General features: G+C 40.7%; 1 protein-coding gene across 1 annotated transcript; it reads left to right on the top strand.

Annotated features, from left to right (window-relative positions):
- The first annotated feature begins 6,760 nt into the window (after positions 1-6,760).
- vip (vasoactive intestinal peptide) lies at positions 6,761-19,076 on the top strand. Its single transcript, XM_080199867.1, has 7 exons — positions 6,761-6,963; positions 7,295-7,412; positions 8,676-8,816; positions 10,451-10,555; positions 12,301-12,426; positions 16,300-16,396; positions 18,708-19,076. The coding sequence occupies exons 2-7, from the start codon at positions 7,306-7,308 to the stop codon at positions 18,714-18,716; spliced, it is 585 nt and encodes a 194-aa protein (XP_080055993.1). The 5' UTR covers positions 6,761-6,963; positions 7,295-7,305; the 3' UTR covers positions 18,717-19,076.
- The last annotated feature ends 735 nt before the right edge of the window (positions 19,077-19,811 follow it).

Genomic DNA, 19,811 nt, shown 5'->3' on the forward strand with positions numbered 1-19,811 from the left:
TTGGGTGCTCCAGTTTCCTCCCGCAGTCCAAAGATGTGTGGGTTAGATTGATTGGTCACGCTAAATTGACCTTAGTGTCAGGGGATCAGCAGATTAAATATGTGGAGTTATGGGAATAGGGTCTGGGTGGGATTGTGGTTGGTGCAGACTTGGTATGTTGAATGGCTTCCTTCTGCACTATAGGAATTTTATGATTCTACAATTAACAGAGAGGGTTGATGAGGGAAATGCAGTTGATGTGGTGCACATGGAATTCCAAAGGATAAAGTGCCACACAACAAACTTGCAAACAAAGTTAGAGCTCATGGAGTAAAAGCATCAATATGGATATGAAAGTGACTGAATAAGAGGAAACAGAGAGTAGCTGTGAATAGTTTGTTTTCAGAACAGAGAAAGGTTTACAATGGACTTTCCAAAGGACAAGGGTAAAGACCTTTGCTCTCCCTGATGTGTATTAAAAAAGCAAGAGGGTGGTGTACAGGGCACAATTCCAACATCGGTGAATGACTTGAAACTTGTCAGTTACAGCTGGAGGTTAGCGATAAGCTTCAAAAGGATGAAATCAGGTCAGTAGAATGAACAGACAAGTGGCAGATTAAATTTCATGAAGAAAGTGTGAAATGATTCAATTCAGTAGGAACAACAGCAATATGAAATAAAGAGTACAACTCTAAACAGCGTGCAGGAACAGAGACACCTGGGGTAAATGTACACAAATGATTGAGCATGGCAGGACAGTTCAAGAGCACAGTTTAAAATAAGTATATGGGATCTTGGGCTATATAAACAGAGGAATAGAGTAAAAAGTAATTGAGTTCTGATAAACTTGTTCAAAACTCTACTTTGTCCTCAACTCAAGAATTGCTTCCAGTTCTGGGTACTACACTTGAGGAAGGATGAGAACACATGAGAAAGGACAGAAAGGAGAATATTTTATTTTCTTTATCAGTCACAAGTAGGTTTACATTGACACTGCAATGAAGTTACTATGAAAATCCCCCATTCACCAAACTCTGGCACCTGTTCAGGTACACTGAGGGAGAATTTAGAATGGCCAATGCACCTAACCAGCACATCTTTCAGACTGTGGGAGCATCCAGAGGAAACCTGCGTAGACACATGCAGACTCCGTACAGATAGACACCCAAGCTGGGAATTGAACCCAGGTCCCTGGTGCTGTGAGGCAGCAGCACTAACCACTGTGCCACCAGAATATGTCAGGCGATGAGGGTAGATTTGAGAAGCTGGGTCTCTTCTCGTTGGAGAAAAGAATGTTGAGAGGAGATGCGATAGAGCTGTTCAAGATCATGAGGAGCCTAGACAGATTAGATAGAGTAACTAAATTTGGCAAATGGTCAAGAAACAGAGGACACTGAATTAAGATGATTGACAATAAATCAATGGTGACATGAGAAAATACAGCTGATGATGAGGATTTGGATGCATTGCCTAAAGTTGTGATGAAGATTAAATTGGGGCTTTCAAATAAAAATTAGTTCATTATCAGAAGAGGAAAAAATTTCAGGATCATGTAGTGGAAAGTGAAGGGGGAGAGGGGACATTTGTTGTGTTGCTCTTGAAGAGAGCTGGCACAGGCACTGGGCTGAATGGTCTCCTTCTGTGCTGTAACCATTTTATGATTCTGCAATCATTAAGATAGAGCCTTGTCACGTCTTAACGACAGCCCAAGATCTAACAACTTGTCTATTTGGTCATTGTTGCACTATTTGCAAAGGAATTGGAAGAATGAGATGATTCGTTTTCAGTGACGTTGATTAAAAGTTACTTGCTGGCCCCGCAGAACAGGGAGAGTGACCCTATTTTTATTCCAATAATGTATCAGGATCTTCAACATCACCCAAAATATAAGATGGTCCTCAGTAAACCTATGTCAGCCTGGATTGGGTTGGAATAGGCCTTTTCACTGAGAAATATACATTAGTTCTAACTGAACTAAGCTGACAGAGAGTGAATAATGGGATTTGAAAAGACATGAATGGGAGAGAGATTTCTGAGTGAATATGAGATCTGTCAGAGATGTCCATGTATGAAGGTAGATAAATGAGTACTAATAATTGTGCAAAATGTGTGAATAAGACTCATGCAGTAGGTTGCAGATTGAAGTATTCTTAGGAAATGTGTGTCTGTAGTGCTATGTGAATGTGTGTATAACAATGCATGGATATGCTTATAATTAACAGCACATTTGAGTATGTGCGATTTTAATGTGTTCCAGTGCAAAAGTATGGAAATTGAGTAGATCATTGTTGTTTTAATTAATCCCTGACATTCCCCTTCTAGAAACTCATTCATGGCCACTTATTACTTTCAATGGAAGGGGCCAGCCGGGCTTGCTTTAATCACCTCTTTCAGTATAGTATCCTTTCAGGATAGTCCTGAAATTTCAATCTAGATTGCATGCTCAAGCGTGGATTGGAACGTGAACAAAGGAAACATCTTTTGACTCAGGAGGACACTTACAAAATGTGCAAGATCAAAATGGCAGCAGCCAGTAAATCATGACCATATCTTTATTGGAGTTGCATTCTTTCAAGTTGCAAGATATCCCAAATTTATCACTAAGTAAGTGTGATCACTGTCATAATTTGGAGAAGTACAACAGTCACAGAATGGTTTCACATTAATTATTCTCTGGGACATAGTTGAACAAGAAAAATGTTTTGGTCGCCAATGGCAGTGGACTGGAGATTCCTTTACACATTTTACCATGATTGATTGAAATGGATGAGACTAAGGCTAATCAAGTCACAATGTATGGTTGCAAGGGTATATTAAATATTATTAGAAGGAATGGGTGGGTGCTGGGCTACCTCATCCAACCTGATAGTCAATTAAAAGAATTGAATTATAATGATAAAAGGAATTCTGTGTGATACAAACCACATTCTAATTAGCAGATATTTATTTAGAATTACAAACTAATCCTGGAAACTTCAGTACCTGTCTTAACTGGATTTAAGGGTAAAGTCACGCTCAAATCTGGTGTGTCAGCTAAATCAGTTATCCTTAGAAAATGGATCAGGCAACTATTGTAAATTCCCCGAGGTTGAATTGAGTCTGTTATGAGGTTAGATCAGAAACCCTGAGGCTTCCTGCATAACAAGATGAAAGCTCTTCACTGCCTTCTGAGGGCAATTAGGGATTGTTAATCATTGCAAGCAATACTTCCATTCTGAAAGTTAATCTTTTTAAAATCTCCCGAGGTATCTGATATTTGAAAGAGCTACTGTTAGATTGGAGCCTGTAAACAAGTTCTCAAATATTCACATTTTTAGATGTCACCTGAATTCCTTGATTAGATTCCAGAAAGTAAGTCACTCCAAGGTGTTCACAATTCTTAAAAAGATCTGATTATTATCGACCTGATTTTGTTTTGAAAGCCCAGGACAAGTTGAACAGATACTGTAGGTAGTTAGGTTCATGAGTACATTCCCCTCCAAACCGATTTGCTGATGACACCACCATAGTGGGTCAGATTTCAAACTATGATGAGACAGAGTACAGGAATGAGATTGAAAATCTGGTGAATTTACAAAGATAATAATCTCTCCCTCAATGTCAACAAAATGAAGGAGATAGTCATTGACATCAGGAAGCATAGTGGTGAACATGCCCCTGTCTACATCAATCAGGGTGAAGTACAAATGGTCGAGTGCTTCAAGGTTTTAGGTGTCCAGATCACCAACAACCTGTCCTGGATCCCCCATCCTGGCACCATATTTAAGAAAAAGAACCAACGCCTCTATTTTCTCAGAAGACTAAGGAAATTTGGCATGTCAGCTATGACTCTCACCAACTTTTACAGATACACCACAAGAAAGCATTCTTTCTGGTCGTATCACAACTTGGTATAGCTCTTGCTCTGCCCCCGAGACCACAAGAAACTACAAAGGGTCATGAATGAAGCCCAGTCCATCATGCAAACCAGCCTCCCATCCATTGACTCTGACTACACTTCCCACTGCCTCAGAAAAGCAGCCGCATAATTAAGGACCCCAGGCACCCTGGACATACTCTCTTCTACCTTCTTCCGTCAGGAAAAGGATACAAAAGTCTGAGGTCATGCACCAACGGACTCAAGAACAGCTTCTTTCCTGCTGCTGTCAAACTTTTCAGTGGACCTACCTTGCATTAGGTTGATGTTTCTCTAGACCCTAGTTATGACTGTAACACCTTCTGCATTTTCTCCTTTCCTTCTCTATGTACGGTATGGTTTGTATAGCGTGCAAAAAACAGTACTTTTCACTATACTAGTATATGTGGCAATAATAAATCAAATCAAATCACTTTATTGAGACTTGATAAAGATAAGTAAATGTTAATAAAATTTAAATTGTGTGCCAATAGCGCAATGTTAAAATGATCCTATGTGTTTTCGGATGCCTTTTTCAATATCACCGTTATTAAATACGAAAACCTTATACAAAGAAGATCTCGTATTTGCATTTAATTCCAAGTACGTCAAATGTGTCCTCAGTTCAGGAAAAGGCCCAAATTAAAAACATATTGGTCAAAATATATTACTGAACGTTTTCATGTACGTCAGTTTCCGCTTGATGACCTAGGCTGACTCAAGTAAACATGGCAACACAAGGAAGGTTGTGGGCATAACGACATCTGAAGCCAATTCTTCATAGAGAAACAAAGGGAAACTTCTCATTGTATTCGATTGTTAACCTTAAGCATAAAAGAAACACTATACAAAGTAAATCTTTTGTGTATGACTTGTAGGTGAATATGTTGACAAAAGAGCAACAAAGAACGTGTCGTACATATTAATTCATTGATCAGCCGCTCATTTCGACTGAAAGAATTGGCAGTGGTGTGATCGCAAATTGTTAACTCTCTAAGTGTGGGCGCCCTTAGTTCTTGTCAACATGGGAGTAATTTATCAAGTCTGCTACTGGGAATGGGAATCAGGGAGACCAGGCATTATTGGCCCATATTTCTCAGATTGAATATCTCAGATTTTAAATAATGTTGGAATTCCTTATTAGATTGATGCTTTGTCATCATTCCCAGATGCCTATTGTTCAAACGTACTTCTGCCCAGTCATCGCCTTCAAGTCACGCATCCATTGAAAGTTTTATTGAATTACTGTTACAACTCACTCTCGGGTATCCAATACTTCTACACAAGAGACCATCCGAGCATGCAGTTAATTTTTAGCATGTTATTTGACATTCAGATCATTTGAATCCCTCAATTAGATTCTATCCTGTGACTTGCTCCCGCGTATGAATTGCCCTACACGCAAATTCTCTGAACTCCTGGAACAGATGGATGTCCTATGATCCTCCCTCTATAAATCATTTGAAGCAACAATGTCTTGCATTTTTCAAGTTCCAATTCTAGGTTTTATTAATATGTAAAGAATTAGAATCTATCTTCGATTCCAGTTTCCAATTCACAACTCCAGCATTAATTCTTTTGGATATAAACCCTCTCGACCTTTTGATTAGATTCCATTCTGTTGTGCACTCTCCAAATCCATTAACATATATGTAACTTGGTGAATCTCCCTATTGAGATTACACTTGGTAAGCCATCCAAGATATCGACCTGCCTTTACTAAACACAGAAATTGGATACATTTAGACCATTAACTAATCCTGCAATTGTACCGCAGATAAATTACACCCAGTTTTCAATCGAGGTTAATTATCCCTTTAATCAGCTCTGTCTTTGTTTGGTCGTACAAAAAGTAGCATTCGGAGAATAATTTCATCCTTGATAAAGTAATTCGGCATATATTTCACACATTCTACTGCATCTGAGACAGACATCAGGAAGTGACCCTGATATCTAATCTGCATCGAATACTTTAACAATGAAGGAGGGGAAAGAGAGAAAATTTATCAAAATTTATCAAAGATAAGTTTGTACAAATTCAACAGGCCGGGTCATGTTCAACGACGCGGATTGTTTTGTTTTGAGTATTTTTTTTAACTGTAATGATATAAACCTGGTTGTACAGACCATTTACCCATGTGTAAATGCAGGGATAAAGGATTAACGTTGCGCGAAGAGACTGGAGAAACTAAAAATGTTCTCCTTAAATCAAAGGTTAAGAGGAGATTTAATAGAGGTTTCAAAATGATGGAGAATTGTGATGAGCGAGTATGGGGGAGTTGTTTCCAGTAACAGAAGTGTAGTTAAACAACAAACACAGCCAGCAGATCATTGGTAAAGGAGTCAGGTGTGATCTGAGATTTCTTGTATGTGAATTGCGATGAATGTAGTTCCTTTTGAAAAGTGTTTGGAAGCGGATTCAAAAAGAGTTGGAGAAATGACGGGATGAAACTTGAAGGGTTGGAGTAATAGAAGTAATTGGATAGTTCTGTTCAAAATGTCGGCAGAAGCACGAGGGGCCGAATGGTCTCTTTCTGTGCTATCTTGTGAAATGGCAGACCTTTCCAACTGTTTAAACGCGTGTGCACAGATTAAATAAGCAAGGGAAAGTTTGTAAATGAAGACTGATCATTGTAATTCGTGGTCGATACAGCTGCAGCAGCGAGATCTCACTGTTGGTCCACACGACAAGCGCCTCCTTTAGCTAATTGTTAAACCGCTTCTGACTGCGCGCTTCCATTCCACAGGGAATGCCGATGACGTCTTTATACATGTATTTATGTCTTTTTTGGAACTGGAAAGTGACGGCTCCATGTCGATGGGCCACTTACCCGAGAGTATAAAACCAGAAAGTTTCCGAGTGAGTGTCAGAGTTCCAGCCGAGGGGCCAGTGGAGAAGCAACGGATCTCGAATTCCCTAAGAGGGGGAGCAGAGCTGAAGAGGCGCTGAGAAATCCGAATACACACCGGAGACAAGTGTGCAGAGAAGAGAGAGATCTTTGTGCTCCCGTTCCTCAGAGCGACTTCCACTTCAGCACCAAGGATAGCGGCTAGCACCAACTCAAAGTCCAGCTTCACACAACTCCCTGGTAAGTTTTTCAAAAATAAATATTGTTTATTAAATCTGTTCTGGGAGATATTAAATACTGCATTCCCCATCGCTGTAACGATATTATTGCTTTTCTTCTTAAATGATTTGAGTAGATAATGAATTAGAAGTTCTCAGTGTTAGTGTCCTGATTTATGTTTGAAAGTGGACCTGTTTGCAGCATAGATTGCATTGCAGACTTTTTCGCCACCTCAAAGATACTTCCTGGGGATTGGGTATGGATTTCGATCTGAACCCTCTCAGCATAGGAAGGGTCGAGTCAAAGAGGGTTGCGAATGGATTCATTGAGTTCCTCTTGTTTTGGATTTCAGGGTCCGGCGCAATGGTGATCAATCCCAGCTCCCACTTCCTGATGCTTTTCATTCTACTGAATGTTTTGTATTCCCGAGGATCCGCATTCCCGGCGCTTGGAACCTACTCAACAGTGAGGTAAGCCCCCTGCCTTCCCCAGAGAGTTTGCCTTAACACTCTGGTTAATAAAGGGGGTGCCCCGTTCCCAGTCATAATTCCCCGAACCAATGTGGACATTTGTAATGAGATTTCCATAACTGCTTGATATCAGTAACTGTGTGTGTGGGGTGGGGGACGGGGGGGAGAGGGGTAGCATGAAGGGAAATGGGCTTATTAACAATCTATTAAACACAGTGACTGGGATTTATATGTGTGACACATAAATGTGAAACCTGATCAGCAAACCGAGATCAGCTCAGATGATTCAGTGTGTTTGGGTTGGGTTTAAGCTATCTCATTAGGCGCAGTGACAGTATCAGTGAATGTAGGTGCGCAGGTTGAGGGATAGATCTGCTACAGGATAGCACGGAGGCTTTTAAGAGAAAATTAGACAAGTGCGGGAGGGAGAACGATGTGGGGAGGGCAACAGGGACATTAGCATTGACCAGTTGGATCATGAAGCCTGTGTTATAAATCTCCGTCTCAACTAAAATTCTCTGTCCGGGCAGTTTCTGTGTGAAGTGGGATCACTCTGTCAGAATGAGGAATGAATGTGAGGTGGTCTCCCGGCGCTGTAGTGGGTTATCCGAGCCCTTAGCATCTATATAATCCGCTAGATCCTAAAATTACACTCGAGGTTCGGGATTGCCGGCGCTTGGAACCTACTCAAACTTGAGATAACTCATCTATCCGGCCATCCCTGAAGAGTGCCACACTTGGGGAATAGGAGAGCCCCTCCCTTAACCAATACGACATTTTCTAAGTAGTTCCAACCTTCACTGTTACGGGTAGGGAGGACAGGCTTCTTCAGAAGGCGATTCACTCTCTGGATGTTGGGGTGGGGAGGGAGGGGGGAGGGGGGGGGCGGCAGTTGGGATGATCCGATGTGGGCCAACTGACAGCTGGTTCAAAATTTGCTCCTGTCGGTAGGTGCGAGGGAATTGGTTGGAAAACTCACAGGCGCATTAACGAAGTGGCTCCACATAGCGACAAGAGCAGTCCTTCATTGTGTACACACCCCTTAGTATCAGCGGATCTGGCTTTGTGTTGTATCATGCTGTTTATAATTTGGATGAATGCCCACATATGGTTCTGCTTGTGTTGTTTACACTGTGCCCTTCGAGGTAATGTTGATAGGGTGCGTGTGAATCTGTTTAGATTCATCCAGTTGTAATCACGTTGTTGATGGCTCCATAAAGGCTGGGTATGATTAGATTGATTCTGTTTACTTCTAACTCCTAGACTGGGAAATGCTGTTGGGTTGGATGCACAGTCCAGTGAGGATCAGTCACAATCACCAGTAAAAACCGACAGTGACATTTACCAAAGCCCCTTGTCTGACAATGACCAACTCTATTACCAGTTATCTCCAGGCATCCCAAGGTGAGTGACTCCGGTTGCCATAGTGGCCAATAGTTTTCAAATATTGTACACTTCAAAAATACACTCCAGCTAACGTACATTCCAAAAATAACACCAGCTAATGCACACTCTAGCTTATACAGCTGGGACCATATTCAAATTGACATAAGATCACAGTGGGGTGATGGCATTGTCACTGAACCAGTAACCTAGACATCCAGGACAATGCTTTGGGGACCTGCATTCAAATCCAGCAGAGCAGATGATTCAATAAAAAATCTGGAATTAAAGGGCCTAATCATGACCGTGAAACCATCACTGATTTTTGTAGAAACCCCACCTGGTTCACTAAGGTTCTTTAGGGAAGGAAATTTGCCATCCTTATCTCGTCTAGCCCACATGGGACTCCACAGCCACAGCAATGTGTGTGACTTTCAGCTGCCCTCTGAAATGGCCTGGCAGGACTCTCAGTTCAAGGGCAATTTGGGATGGACAATAAATGCTGGCCCAGCCAGTGATACTCACATGCCATAAATGTTTAAGAAGCAGGTGTAGGCCATTGGACCCCTTATTCCTGTCCCTCAATAAGATCATGGCTGATCTAAGTGTGTCCTCAGCTTCTTTTTACCTGTCTACTCCCTTGACTCTCCGTCAATCAAAAACTTGTCTAACTCAGCCTTGAATATATTCAATGAGCCACAGCCTCCACTGCTCCCTGGGGAAGAGAGTTCTGCAGACTAATGATCCCTTGAGAGAGGTAAAAAACCTTGTTCCTGCTTTAATGGAAGACCTTTATAATGGGACAGTGCCTCTAACCCCCATTTTGGTTTCCCCAAGAGGGGAAACATTTACTCAGCATCCACCCTGTCAAACCCCCTTAGAATCTTTCACATTTCAATAAGATCACCTTTCATATTTCTAAACTGAGTATAGACCCAATATGCTCAATTGTGCTCAATAGGCAACTCCTTCACCCAAGTTCTACCTAAGATAAAACCCCTCATTCCATTATTTCTGATGATCTGACTGCCCAGAGACCAGCCACACTGATGAGGCAGATTGACAGTCTGTGTTTCTTTAATTCTTTCTGAGGATGTGGGTGTAGGCATTACTGGCTGTCAAGGTTCTTTTCCACCATCACTAATTGCCCTTGAACTTAATGGTTTATTAGGCCACTTCAGAGGGCATTTACATATCAACAACACTGCTGAAGATCTGGAGTCGTATGTAGACCAGGTCAGGTTAGGAGAGCAGAATTTCCTTCCCTAAAGGGCACTGAGTTTATACAATGGTTTTTAGGCTAGCTTTTAATTCCAGATCCCATGAATGGAATTTAAATTCTGTTGCCCTGGTAGGATGTGAAACTGTATCCCCTGGGCATTAGCCTGGGTTTCTGCATTATCATCTTCCCCTGAGGATCTTTATGTTATGAATGTTGATAATAAACAACAAGTGAAAGGGAAGGGGAGGTTAATGTCTGGAGATTAATGTCTGGAGCTGAGACCAGCACATGTCTCTTTTTGAAAGCTGAACCAATTGTCATGCTGGTATTTCAGATTTCCAAACATGTGTTATTTTCATAATTACTCGCTCTTTCCATTAACTCCAAAGCTGTACTGTTTCACACTGTTTGTGTGTTAATTCCTTTCCTCCAGAACAACACGACATGCAGATGGAATCTTCACCAGTGAATTCAGCAAACTGCTGGGCCAATTATCTGCTAGAAGATATCTGGACTCACTGATAGGAAAGAGAGTCGGGTATGTGGCTACACTGAGGGTATGGGACAAGCGCTTAGAGTTGGGTGTTGATGGTAGAGAACACAAGGCACTACCGTTTGGCCTGCTTTTGGATCTGTTCGATATGCACAGACAGGGTGTCTTGAAGTAGCAGCCGAGACCATTAATTACTCAACTCTCAGTGGAGTAAGACCATAAGAAATAGGATCAGGAGTAAGCTATTCAGCCTTTCGAGCCTGCTTCACTATTCAATAGGATCATGGCTGATCTGACATTCCTCACATCCACTTTTCTGCCCTTTCACCGTAACTCTTGATTCCCTCACTGATCAAAAATCTATCCATCTCAGCCTTAAATATACATAAGGATGCTGCCCTCACAGCTCTCTGGCAAGAAGTTCCAAAGACTCACAAATCCACTGAGTGAAGAAATTCCTTTTCATCTCAGTTTGAAATTAATGCCTGTTTATTCTGAGACTCTGCCCTCTGGTCCTTGATCTTGCATGAAGGAAAAATCCATTAAGTAACAAACTGGTTTAAAGTGCTGAGCACTTTAGAGTGGATGTGATTTCATTAGTTAACAGAGTAGAGCATGGTGCATATAGACAGCAGAACGTTATCAGTAAAATTGGGGATTGTCAAACTTTTCCCATCCCACTGGTTGTTCAATACTGAGTGAACACACTTAAAGGTCAAACCTGACTATAAATTACCAGTGGCTATAAAAGTTGACAGAAAGCCAACACCTGATTGGGTGGTTTTCCTGGATTTGATCAGGAACAATTGTAATTTCCTCCGCTGTGTTCAATAAACTGGGTCCTTTTTCCAGGAGATTCTGACCAGACTGCTCTTTGGCAGATAGCCCAGACTGTGAATAAAACTCTTCCAAATGTTTCTTTGAAAATGAGAGACTGCGCTGAACACTGATCAGTCATTGTCACCTCCTGTGAATTGTGTGTTGTAAATTCTATGTGTTTTCTTCATTAGGTTGGGTGTGGTTACAGGTGAATATAGCACTACTGTAAATAGTGTTAGCAGGATAGTGAGTGCAAGCCTTCCTTTTTCTCCATTGTTATGGTTCACGTGTTTTTTTTTAATGCAGCTACATTAGGAAGTAAATAACTTTGACCAAAAACATACTTAAAAGCAAATTACTGTGGATACTGGAATCTGAAACAAAATTAGAAAATGCTGGAAAATCTCAGCAAGTTTAACAGTGTCGGTGGAAGAAGAACAGAGCTAACATTTTGAGTTTGGTTGACTCCTCATCAGAGGCAGAGAAATGATTTTGGTCACTATGTTAAGGGGAGAATTATCAAAGGTATTCAAAATTGAGGGATTTTATTGGAATAAATGGAAAGGAGCTTTTGGAAGGAGTGTTTGATTATTAGAGAACACCAATTTAACAACCACACCTTGATCTACATTGGACTTTAGAATAATGAGAGGTGACCTTATTGAAACATTTAAGATGCTTAGAGTTGCAGGGTTATGGGGATGGAGTGAGACTAATAGCTCTTCTAATGAGTTACCATAGACACAATGGGTCAAAAAGTCTCCTCCTCCATTCTGTGACTAGGGGGCAGTGACATAAGAATCTTGGATACATTTCCTATTGGTATGTTCAGCTGAATTCATATTCATAGTTTCATACAATGTTTGAGATTTAAGAGAAGGAGGGGGAAGTTACATGGTGAGGGTTTGGAATCTTTAAATGCTCCATGTACATGGCCTGGCCAACTTAAAGATGCTGTCTTTGACCAACAGTGCCCTGGATGAGCAAATTCCAGTCAAACGCCACTCCGATGCTGTCTTCACCAACAATTACAGCCGGATCCGGAAACAGATGGCAGTGAAAAAATACATCAACAGCTTATTGGCTGGCAAGAGAAGGTACTATAATTAAATCTGAAACAGAGTTTTCAAGACTATTAAGACTGGTTTAATATCACTATTATTGTGCTGATCGCTTTGGGTGTGCAATGGTCTAAAATTGAATAGAAATGCAACACAAAGTAGCCACTCAACCCAAACAGTCCACACCTACCTTCTAAACAATATCGAATTCCTTCATCCTCTTAAATGTTCCCATAGTCTCTGCTTTTATCACTTACTCTGATGCTGCATCCACTGTCTGACTGTCCATAGTTTGCTTTCTATCCAAAACCTCTTAGAATTAATCAGGTGTCAACATGACTCAGTCCATAGCAATCTTTACTGCCTGAGTCAGAAGGCTGTATGTTTCAGTCCCACTCCAACTCTTGACTTGACACTTCAGTACAACAGCAACATATTATACAGATCTTCCATGTAATCCTGAAGGGATGCTGTGTTGCCACAGATTCTGTCTTTTGGAATTAAGACCTTGTTTGCTCTCAGATCGATGTAAAAAAAAATCCCATGACCCAATCTGAAAACGATTCATGGAGTTCTCAGTGTCTTGCCAATATTCCTCCTTCAACCATCATCCGTTTACTTAATTACTTTTGGGAATTGGTTGCCATACATTCTCTTACATTACAATTCACTTTAGTTGGCTGCGAAATACTTTCAGAGTTTGCGAACTCTGTTTGATACATGTTTTTTCTAGTCATTGATATGCATGGGTCAATGGCAATATAATTTCTTATGATTCCTGTAGAGACCAGTAACTTAAAAAAAATCTTCTGGTTAAAAGTTGAAAGGATGATAGAAGATTTCATGTTTTAAGACCTTTACTGCAACATGCAAACTATTTGCAACATTGACAAGACATTATTTCACAGGAACTTATACTTTAAACTATAGAATTGAATTTCTGCCTTTTTCTTTAAACTTAACTGAAAAATTCACTTCACAGCTATTCTTTAGAATGTCTCTTAAATCGTCATTCAATTTTACTGGACCTAGTGAGTGAGTCTTACCTCCCTAGGCTTACTTCTGTTTCATTTTTTTCTCAGCCTTGTAACTTTTAACCCAGAGCTGTCTTTCACAGTGAGATTTTTTTCCCCTGGAGATTCTCCCTCTAGCGCAAGCTACGTGAATCTTCCAGTCTCATTTTACATCCTCACCAATGTGCTATTTTCCTTCATAGCATGAGCTCTTAACTAATATTGCTGCATGGTGAACCATTGAGATTTTTGGGCTGTAACTGCACTCTCTCTCTTTCTCTCTCTCTTTCCCCCAGATCTTGGCAGGCAGACATAAGAACATAAGAACATAAGAAATAGGAGCAGAAGTAGGCCATCTAGCCCTTCGAGCCTGCCCTGCCATTCAATAAGATCATGGCTGATCTGAAGAACATAAGAACATAAGAAATAGGAGCAGGAGTAGGCCATCTGGCCCTTCGAGCCTGCCCCGCCATTCAATAAGATCATGGCTGATCTGTCGTGGCTCAGTTCCACATTTCCACCCTCTCCCCATAACCCTTAATCCCCTCGCTTATCAAAAACCTATCAACCCGTGTCTTAAAAATATTTAGCGAGGCAGCCTCCACCACTTCAACGGGCAGAGAATTCCAGAGATTCACCACCCTTTGAGTGAAGAAGTTCCTCCTCAACTCCGTTCTAAACCGCCCCCCACTTTATCTTGAGGCTGTGCCCTCTAGTCCTACTGTCCTTTCTGAGTGGGAAGAGCCTCTCCACCTCTATCCTATCCATCCCATTCATCATCTTATATGTCTCAATGAGATCTCCCCTCATTCTTCTAAACTCTAACGAGTACAAGCCTAGTTTATTCAGCCTCTCTCCTCATAGTTCACTTCATCTGAAGTGGATCAGTTCCACTTTCCCGCTTTCTCCCCATAACCCTTAATTCCCTTGTCTGTCAAAAACCTATCTACCTGCGACTTAAATATATTTAGCGAGGTAGCCTCCACCACTTCAACGGGCAGAGAATTCCAGAGATTCACCACCCTTTGAGTAAAGAAGTTCCTCCACAACTCCGTTCTAAACTGCAACCCCCCCCCCCCCCCCTCTTATCTTGAGGCTATGCCCTCTCATCCTGCTGTCCTTTCTGAGCGGGAGGAATCTCTCTACCTCTACCCTATCCATCCCTTTCATTATCTTATACATCTCTATAAGATCCCCCCTCATCCTTCTAAACTCCAACGAGTACAGACCCAGTCTATTTAGTCAATATCCATGAGGTTTTTAGGGGTATTTTAGAAGCCCAAATCCATAGCAATATGGACCGCATGGGCCTTGTATGTAGGTAGAAATGCTGATTAACTATAAGAACATAAGAACATAAGAAATAAGAGCAGGAGTAGGCCATCTAGCCCTTCGAGCCTGCCCCGCCATTCAATAAGATCATGGCTGATCTGTCGTGGCTCAGTTCCACTTTCCCGCCCTCTCCCCATAACCCTTAATCCCCTCTCTTATCAAGAACCCATCAACCCGCTTCTTAAAAATATTTAGCGAGGCAGCCTCCACCACTTCAACGGGCAGAGAATTCCAGAGATTCACCACCCTTTGAGTGAAGAAGTTCCTCCTCAACTCCGTTCTAAACCGCCTCCCCTTTATCTTGAGGCTGTGCCCCCTAGTCCTACTGTCTTTTTTGAGTGGGAAGAGTCTCTCCACCTCTATCCTATCCATCCCATTCATCATCTTATACGTCTCAATGAGATCTCCCCTCATTCTTCTAAACTCAAACGAGTACAAGCCTAGTTTATTCAGCCTCTCCTCATAGCTCAATCCCCTCAACTCTGGTATCAGCCTAGTAAACCTCCTCTGCACTCCCTCCAGGGCCAAAATATCCTTGCGCAGGTGCGGCGCCCAAAACTGCACACAGTACTCCAGCTGCGGCCTCGAAACCCAACACTATTTTATCTTGTTTTTAAATGGACAGTTTAAAACATACCTGTTTACTTACCAACATTCTCTGCACCTTCCCAGGGCCTTGGAAGCTAGCAGTCTAATCACTGTAAATGCAGATGATGCTGCCATTGTTTCCAAGTGTGAACACCTTGTACCTTCTTTGCAGCAATGTAAGAATCTCAATAATCAGTTCATTTTCATGCTAGCAAAAGCAGTGGCTTAAAAAACACCACACAGTTTGCTACAAGTCTACTACAAGTTTACTCCATTCATTCTCAAAATGATCAATCACAGTTATAGCAAAACAAAAATTAGCCTTATCACAACTATCGTATCATAAACTACTTTACAGCAGCATTTACAGTGACTGCTAGCTTCCAAGGTCCTGGGAGGATGTAGAGAATGTTGGTAAGTAAACAGGTGTGTTTTAAACTGTCCATTTAAAAATTCTCTCTTTTTTAACATTTAACAGGCACCTCACCCAGGCCTGTTGTCAGGTAGACCATAGAACAGGTCACATGACTCCCTTCATTCTACCCTAAATTGAAAGCACCACAGTCTCAAAATGCAACAATCGGTAAACCACATACTTCCAGATTTAGTAGAATATTAAGGACACTGAAGTTTTAAGGCTTGAGTGACCCTTCTATGACCAAATCTATTTCCAAAGTGTACAGAAGAAATCCATGCTAAAAAGTGCTAGTTCCAGTTTAAGAAGTATATTTGCTAAAACTTTTCAGAAGAGACTTATTAATGCAGTAAAAATTTGTTATTTGACACAATAGTGTAGTGGATCAAACACATTTCTGTATTGCAGATTTTCATCTGGATTTCCATTTTGAGTTGATTTAGGCACCAGAGTGTTTCCCTGTTTCAAGAGTTAAAAATAACTCATCCAGGTAATGCAAACAATTAGCAATACCATTATTGTTCAAAGTTTGGTCAACCACTCTTTCTAATCTGTCAACAGCCAAGAAGACCCGACCAATCTCTCAGATACACCTCCACTTGTTGAGAATTATGACAGTGTGGCAGTTGATGAGGTTTTGAGCCAGCTTCCAGCTTTGGTAGGTATAGACTACTCCATCAGGAGTATGACTTAGAGGTCTTTTGGTCTTTCAGGTCAGTTGTCATGAACTATTAGTCACCTACCTCCTTTTATAAAACTATCAATTCCATATAGACATAGACAGTGGCCTAGGACAAAGGAACAAATCTAGTTGGTTCAGTCTCAATAGACTTGTACAGGAACAAAATGGACTAAAACTGTCGGATTACCTTAATGATCCAAATTGTTCACCTTTGGAGAAAGACACTACCATTGATACCCAGTCTGCTTTCTACTTGCATCAATATAATTGGCTTACTGAAGCAAACTGCTCAGTTGTATCAAAACAGTGGTTTCAAAGAAGGTCCACCAGGATTGTCTGAAGACAACTAGAGATGGAAAGCAAATGTCAACCTTGCCATCAACGCCTGCATCTGGAGAATCAATTATTCATTGAAATGGTTTTGTCATGTATGATGGTCTATCTGGAAGATAAAGCTCTATTCTCAATGTTGTGGAAATAACAATATTTTATCACAGAAAGGCCTATTGCAGACAAAAGGGCAAGTTTGTTGACCCCATGTGTCCAACCGTTCGTTACTCGAGAAAGGAATGAGTCACAGTAACAAATACAATAGTATAGCATTCCCTTGTCGACTTGCACTTTGAATGCAGTTCTTTGCTGTGAATAAAGCAATATACAGCTTCCTCTGAATGGGCTGTAGCTGCTTCTGGCAGTCTAATATAAATGCATTGTTATAGTTGAGGTGTGATGCACTATTTTTATTAGAAAATTAATCATAAGCTTTCAGCAAGCAATCTCATGTTGGACTTCTTGTAGTGGAATCTTATAGATTTGAAATTGATTTATGCTAATATTTTCTTACTAATAATAGTCCCATTAAAACAGAGGTTAAGGAGTTTCTTCCCTGATATTGTTTGGTTTATTATGTACAATAACAGAGTTGAAGGCCATCAATTGGGCTTCCTTTTCAGATATAAGTATGATTGACAAGGCCAGCATTTATTGTGCATTGCAAATTGCCCTTGAACTGAATGGCTGGCTCGGTTATTTCAGAGGGCAGTTCAGAGACAACCATATTGCTCTGGAGTCAAATGTAGACCAAACTGGATAAGGGTGGCAGATTTCCTTCCCCAAAGGGCATTAGTGAATCAGATGGATTTTAACAACAACCGATGATAGTTTCAGTAGTGGTGACCATGAAATTATCTTCCAATTTGAATTCAGCCAGCTGTTATTGTAGGATTTGAACCTATGTCCATTTGACATTAACTGGATTACTAGTCCAGTGACATTATCATTATGCCACTATCCTCCCCAGTTAAATCTATCAAAGTTCCTCCCCTTGGGGAGAAACCAAGTTAACAAGATTGGAAGAAACCAGTGTAAAATTAATACTTTTCTTTCTCTTTTTCCACTTAAATACTTGTACATTAGTCAGTTTTCTACCTGTTCCATTATAATGCATTTCTATTTTAAGGGAAGGTCATTTTAAAATTGCCTTGTGGCCAAAGATATAGGTTGATTGGCCATGCTAAATTGGCCTGAGTGTCAGGAGGATTAGTCGGGTAAGTGAGGGTTACGGAAATAGGGCCTGAATGGGATTGTGGTTGGTACAGACTCAATGGGCCGAATGGCCTCATTCTGTACCATAGGGATTCTGTGATTTCTATGATTTTCAACTGATGTAATGAAATGGTTTCCCATTTGAAGCACTGCTGGGTTTGCATCACATTGAATATAGAGTAAAATTGAGCAGGGTATAAAACTATTATCCAGTTGGATTAAAGCAATCCCTGATGGATGGGCCAGCTATAGATTTGCCCTCTCCTACCCAGACCATGAGTTTGATATCTGAGCCAATCATGTACGAGTGGGCTTGAACTTGCCTTAAAAGGCAGCTTTCGAACTGTTCTATAAGGTGCTGGTTTAATTCCCATCCAAGACAAGAGTGCATAATCCGGGCTGACATTCCCAGTCAGTCACACTGAAATGGGCTGCACTGTCAGAGGTGCTGCTGTTTGGATCTCAAGTTAAAAGAAGGTCCCATCTGACCTCTGAAGTCAACATGAAAGATCCTGTGTCAATATTTTAGAGGGTTGGAAGAATTGAACCTTACGCCTGGACCAATATTTATCATTATAACCTGATTTAAAATTTTTTGTTACTTGATATGTAAAGAATTAATATCACTAAAATGACTGATCAAATGAACTGTGATAGGAGTCTGAAATTTCTTTGGCTATATTGAGGCTCAGATAATGAGCCTTACAAACTAATGACCACTTTTTTGTTTTGTTTTCAATAGAATCTCTGAAGAACATCCTACTTATCGAACTGAAAACTGCGTACAGCCTTTTCCACTATTAATCAGGAGTGAAAAACTTTGTGTCAAACTTCAAAAATATGTCGTGTAGTGAAAGTCTTGGTGACCTATTTAGTTCCTTGTAAATGACAGTCACTCTTTTACACTGTAAATAATATCCCTTTTGTCAACCTCTGCCTAAAAGTTGTATATATCCATTGGCTTTGGATTGAGATACTGTTTGCAATGTTATACATTCCTATACTGCCTCAACCCCTAATAAATGTACTGAATGCAACATGTGGAAGCCACACTATTAACTTGCATTGTAAACATACCCATTGAGTTCAAGGCTGTTTATGAAATGTTCCATTTGTCATTGGCTTTAGACTATAAACTTTATTGAATTACACTTCTGGTCTATCAAGTGTTGAATTGTATCTCTGATCTACCAAGTGGTTATATAATTTCTTCCCATCATTGGTGTAGATTGGAAGGAAAGGCCTTATCTCAAAAGGACTGGAATCTAAATAAATGAAACAATGCCACCTGATTAGATATAGCAATCAGTTCTAGACTCTGCACATTAAGAAGGATACATTGACTTTTGAGGGAGTGCAGGTTTACCAGAATGATACAGGGGTTAAAGGAATTAAATGATAAGGAAAGGATGCACAGGCAGGGCTCAGTTCCAGGATTTTAGAATATTAATGGGTGATCTAATTAGAGGTTTATAGCACAGAAACAGACCCTTCGACCTAACTTGTTCATGCCCAGTTTTTACCCTCAAGCTAGTCCCAATTGCTCACATTTGCCCTATCCCTCGATATCACATCTTACCCATGCAACTGTCTAAATGCTTTTTAAAAGACAAAATTGTACCCACCTCCACTGTTACCTCTGGCAGCTTGTTAGAGACACTCACCACCCTCTGAATAAAAAGATTACCCCTTTGGATCCTTTTGTATCTCTCCCCTCTCACCTCAAACCTATGCCCTCTAGTTTTAGATTACCCAACCTTGGGAAAAGAAGTTGACTATCTACCTTCTTTATGCCCCCCCATTATTTTATAGACCTCTATAAGATCACTCCAAAGTCTTCTACACT

Source organism: Carcharhinus amblyrhynchos, chromosome 12 (assembly GCF_965287045.1).
Source record: "Carcharhinus amblyrhynchos chromosome 12, sCarAmb.v2.hapA, whole genome shotgun sequence".
NCBI lineage: Eukaryota > Metazoa > Chordata > Chondrichthyes > Carcharhiniformes > Carcharhinidae > Carcharhinus > Carcharhinus amblyrhynchos.

Excerpts from the sequence above, each read along its gene's own strand:
- vip (XM_080199867.1), top strand. The coding sequence starts at position 7,306 with ATGGTGATCAATCCCAGCTCCCACTTCCTGATGCTTTTCATTCTACTG. Across the intron at positions 7,413-8,675 it reads GGAACCTACTCAACAGTGAG|ACTGGGAAATGCTGTTGGGT; the intron begins GTAAGCCCCCTG and ends TCTAACTCCTAG. Across the intron at positions 8,817-10,450 it reads TTATCTCCAGGCATCCCAAG|AACAACACGACATGCAGATG; the intron begins GTGAGTGACTCC and ends CCTTTCCTCCAG.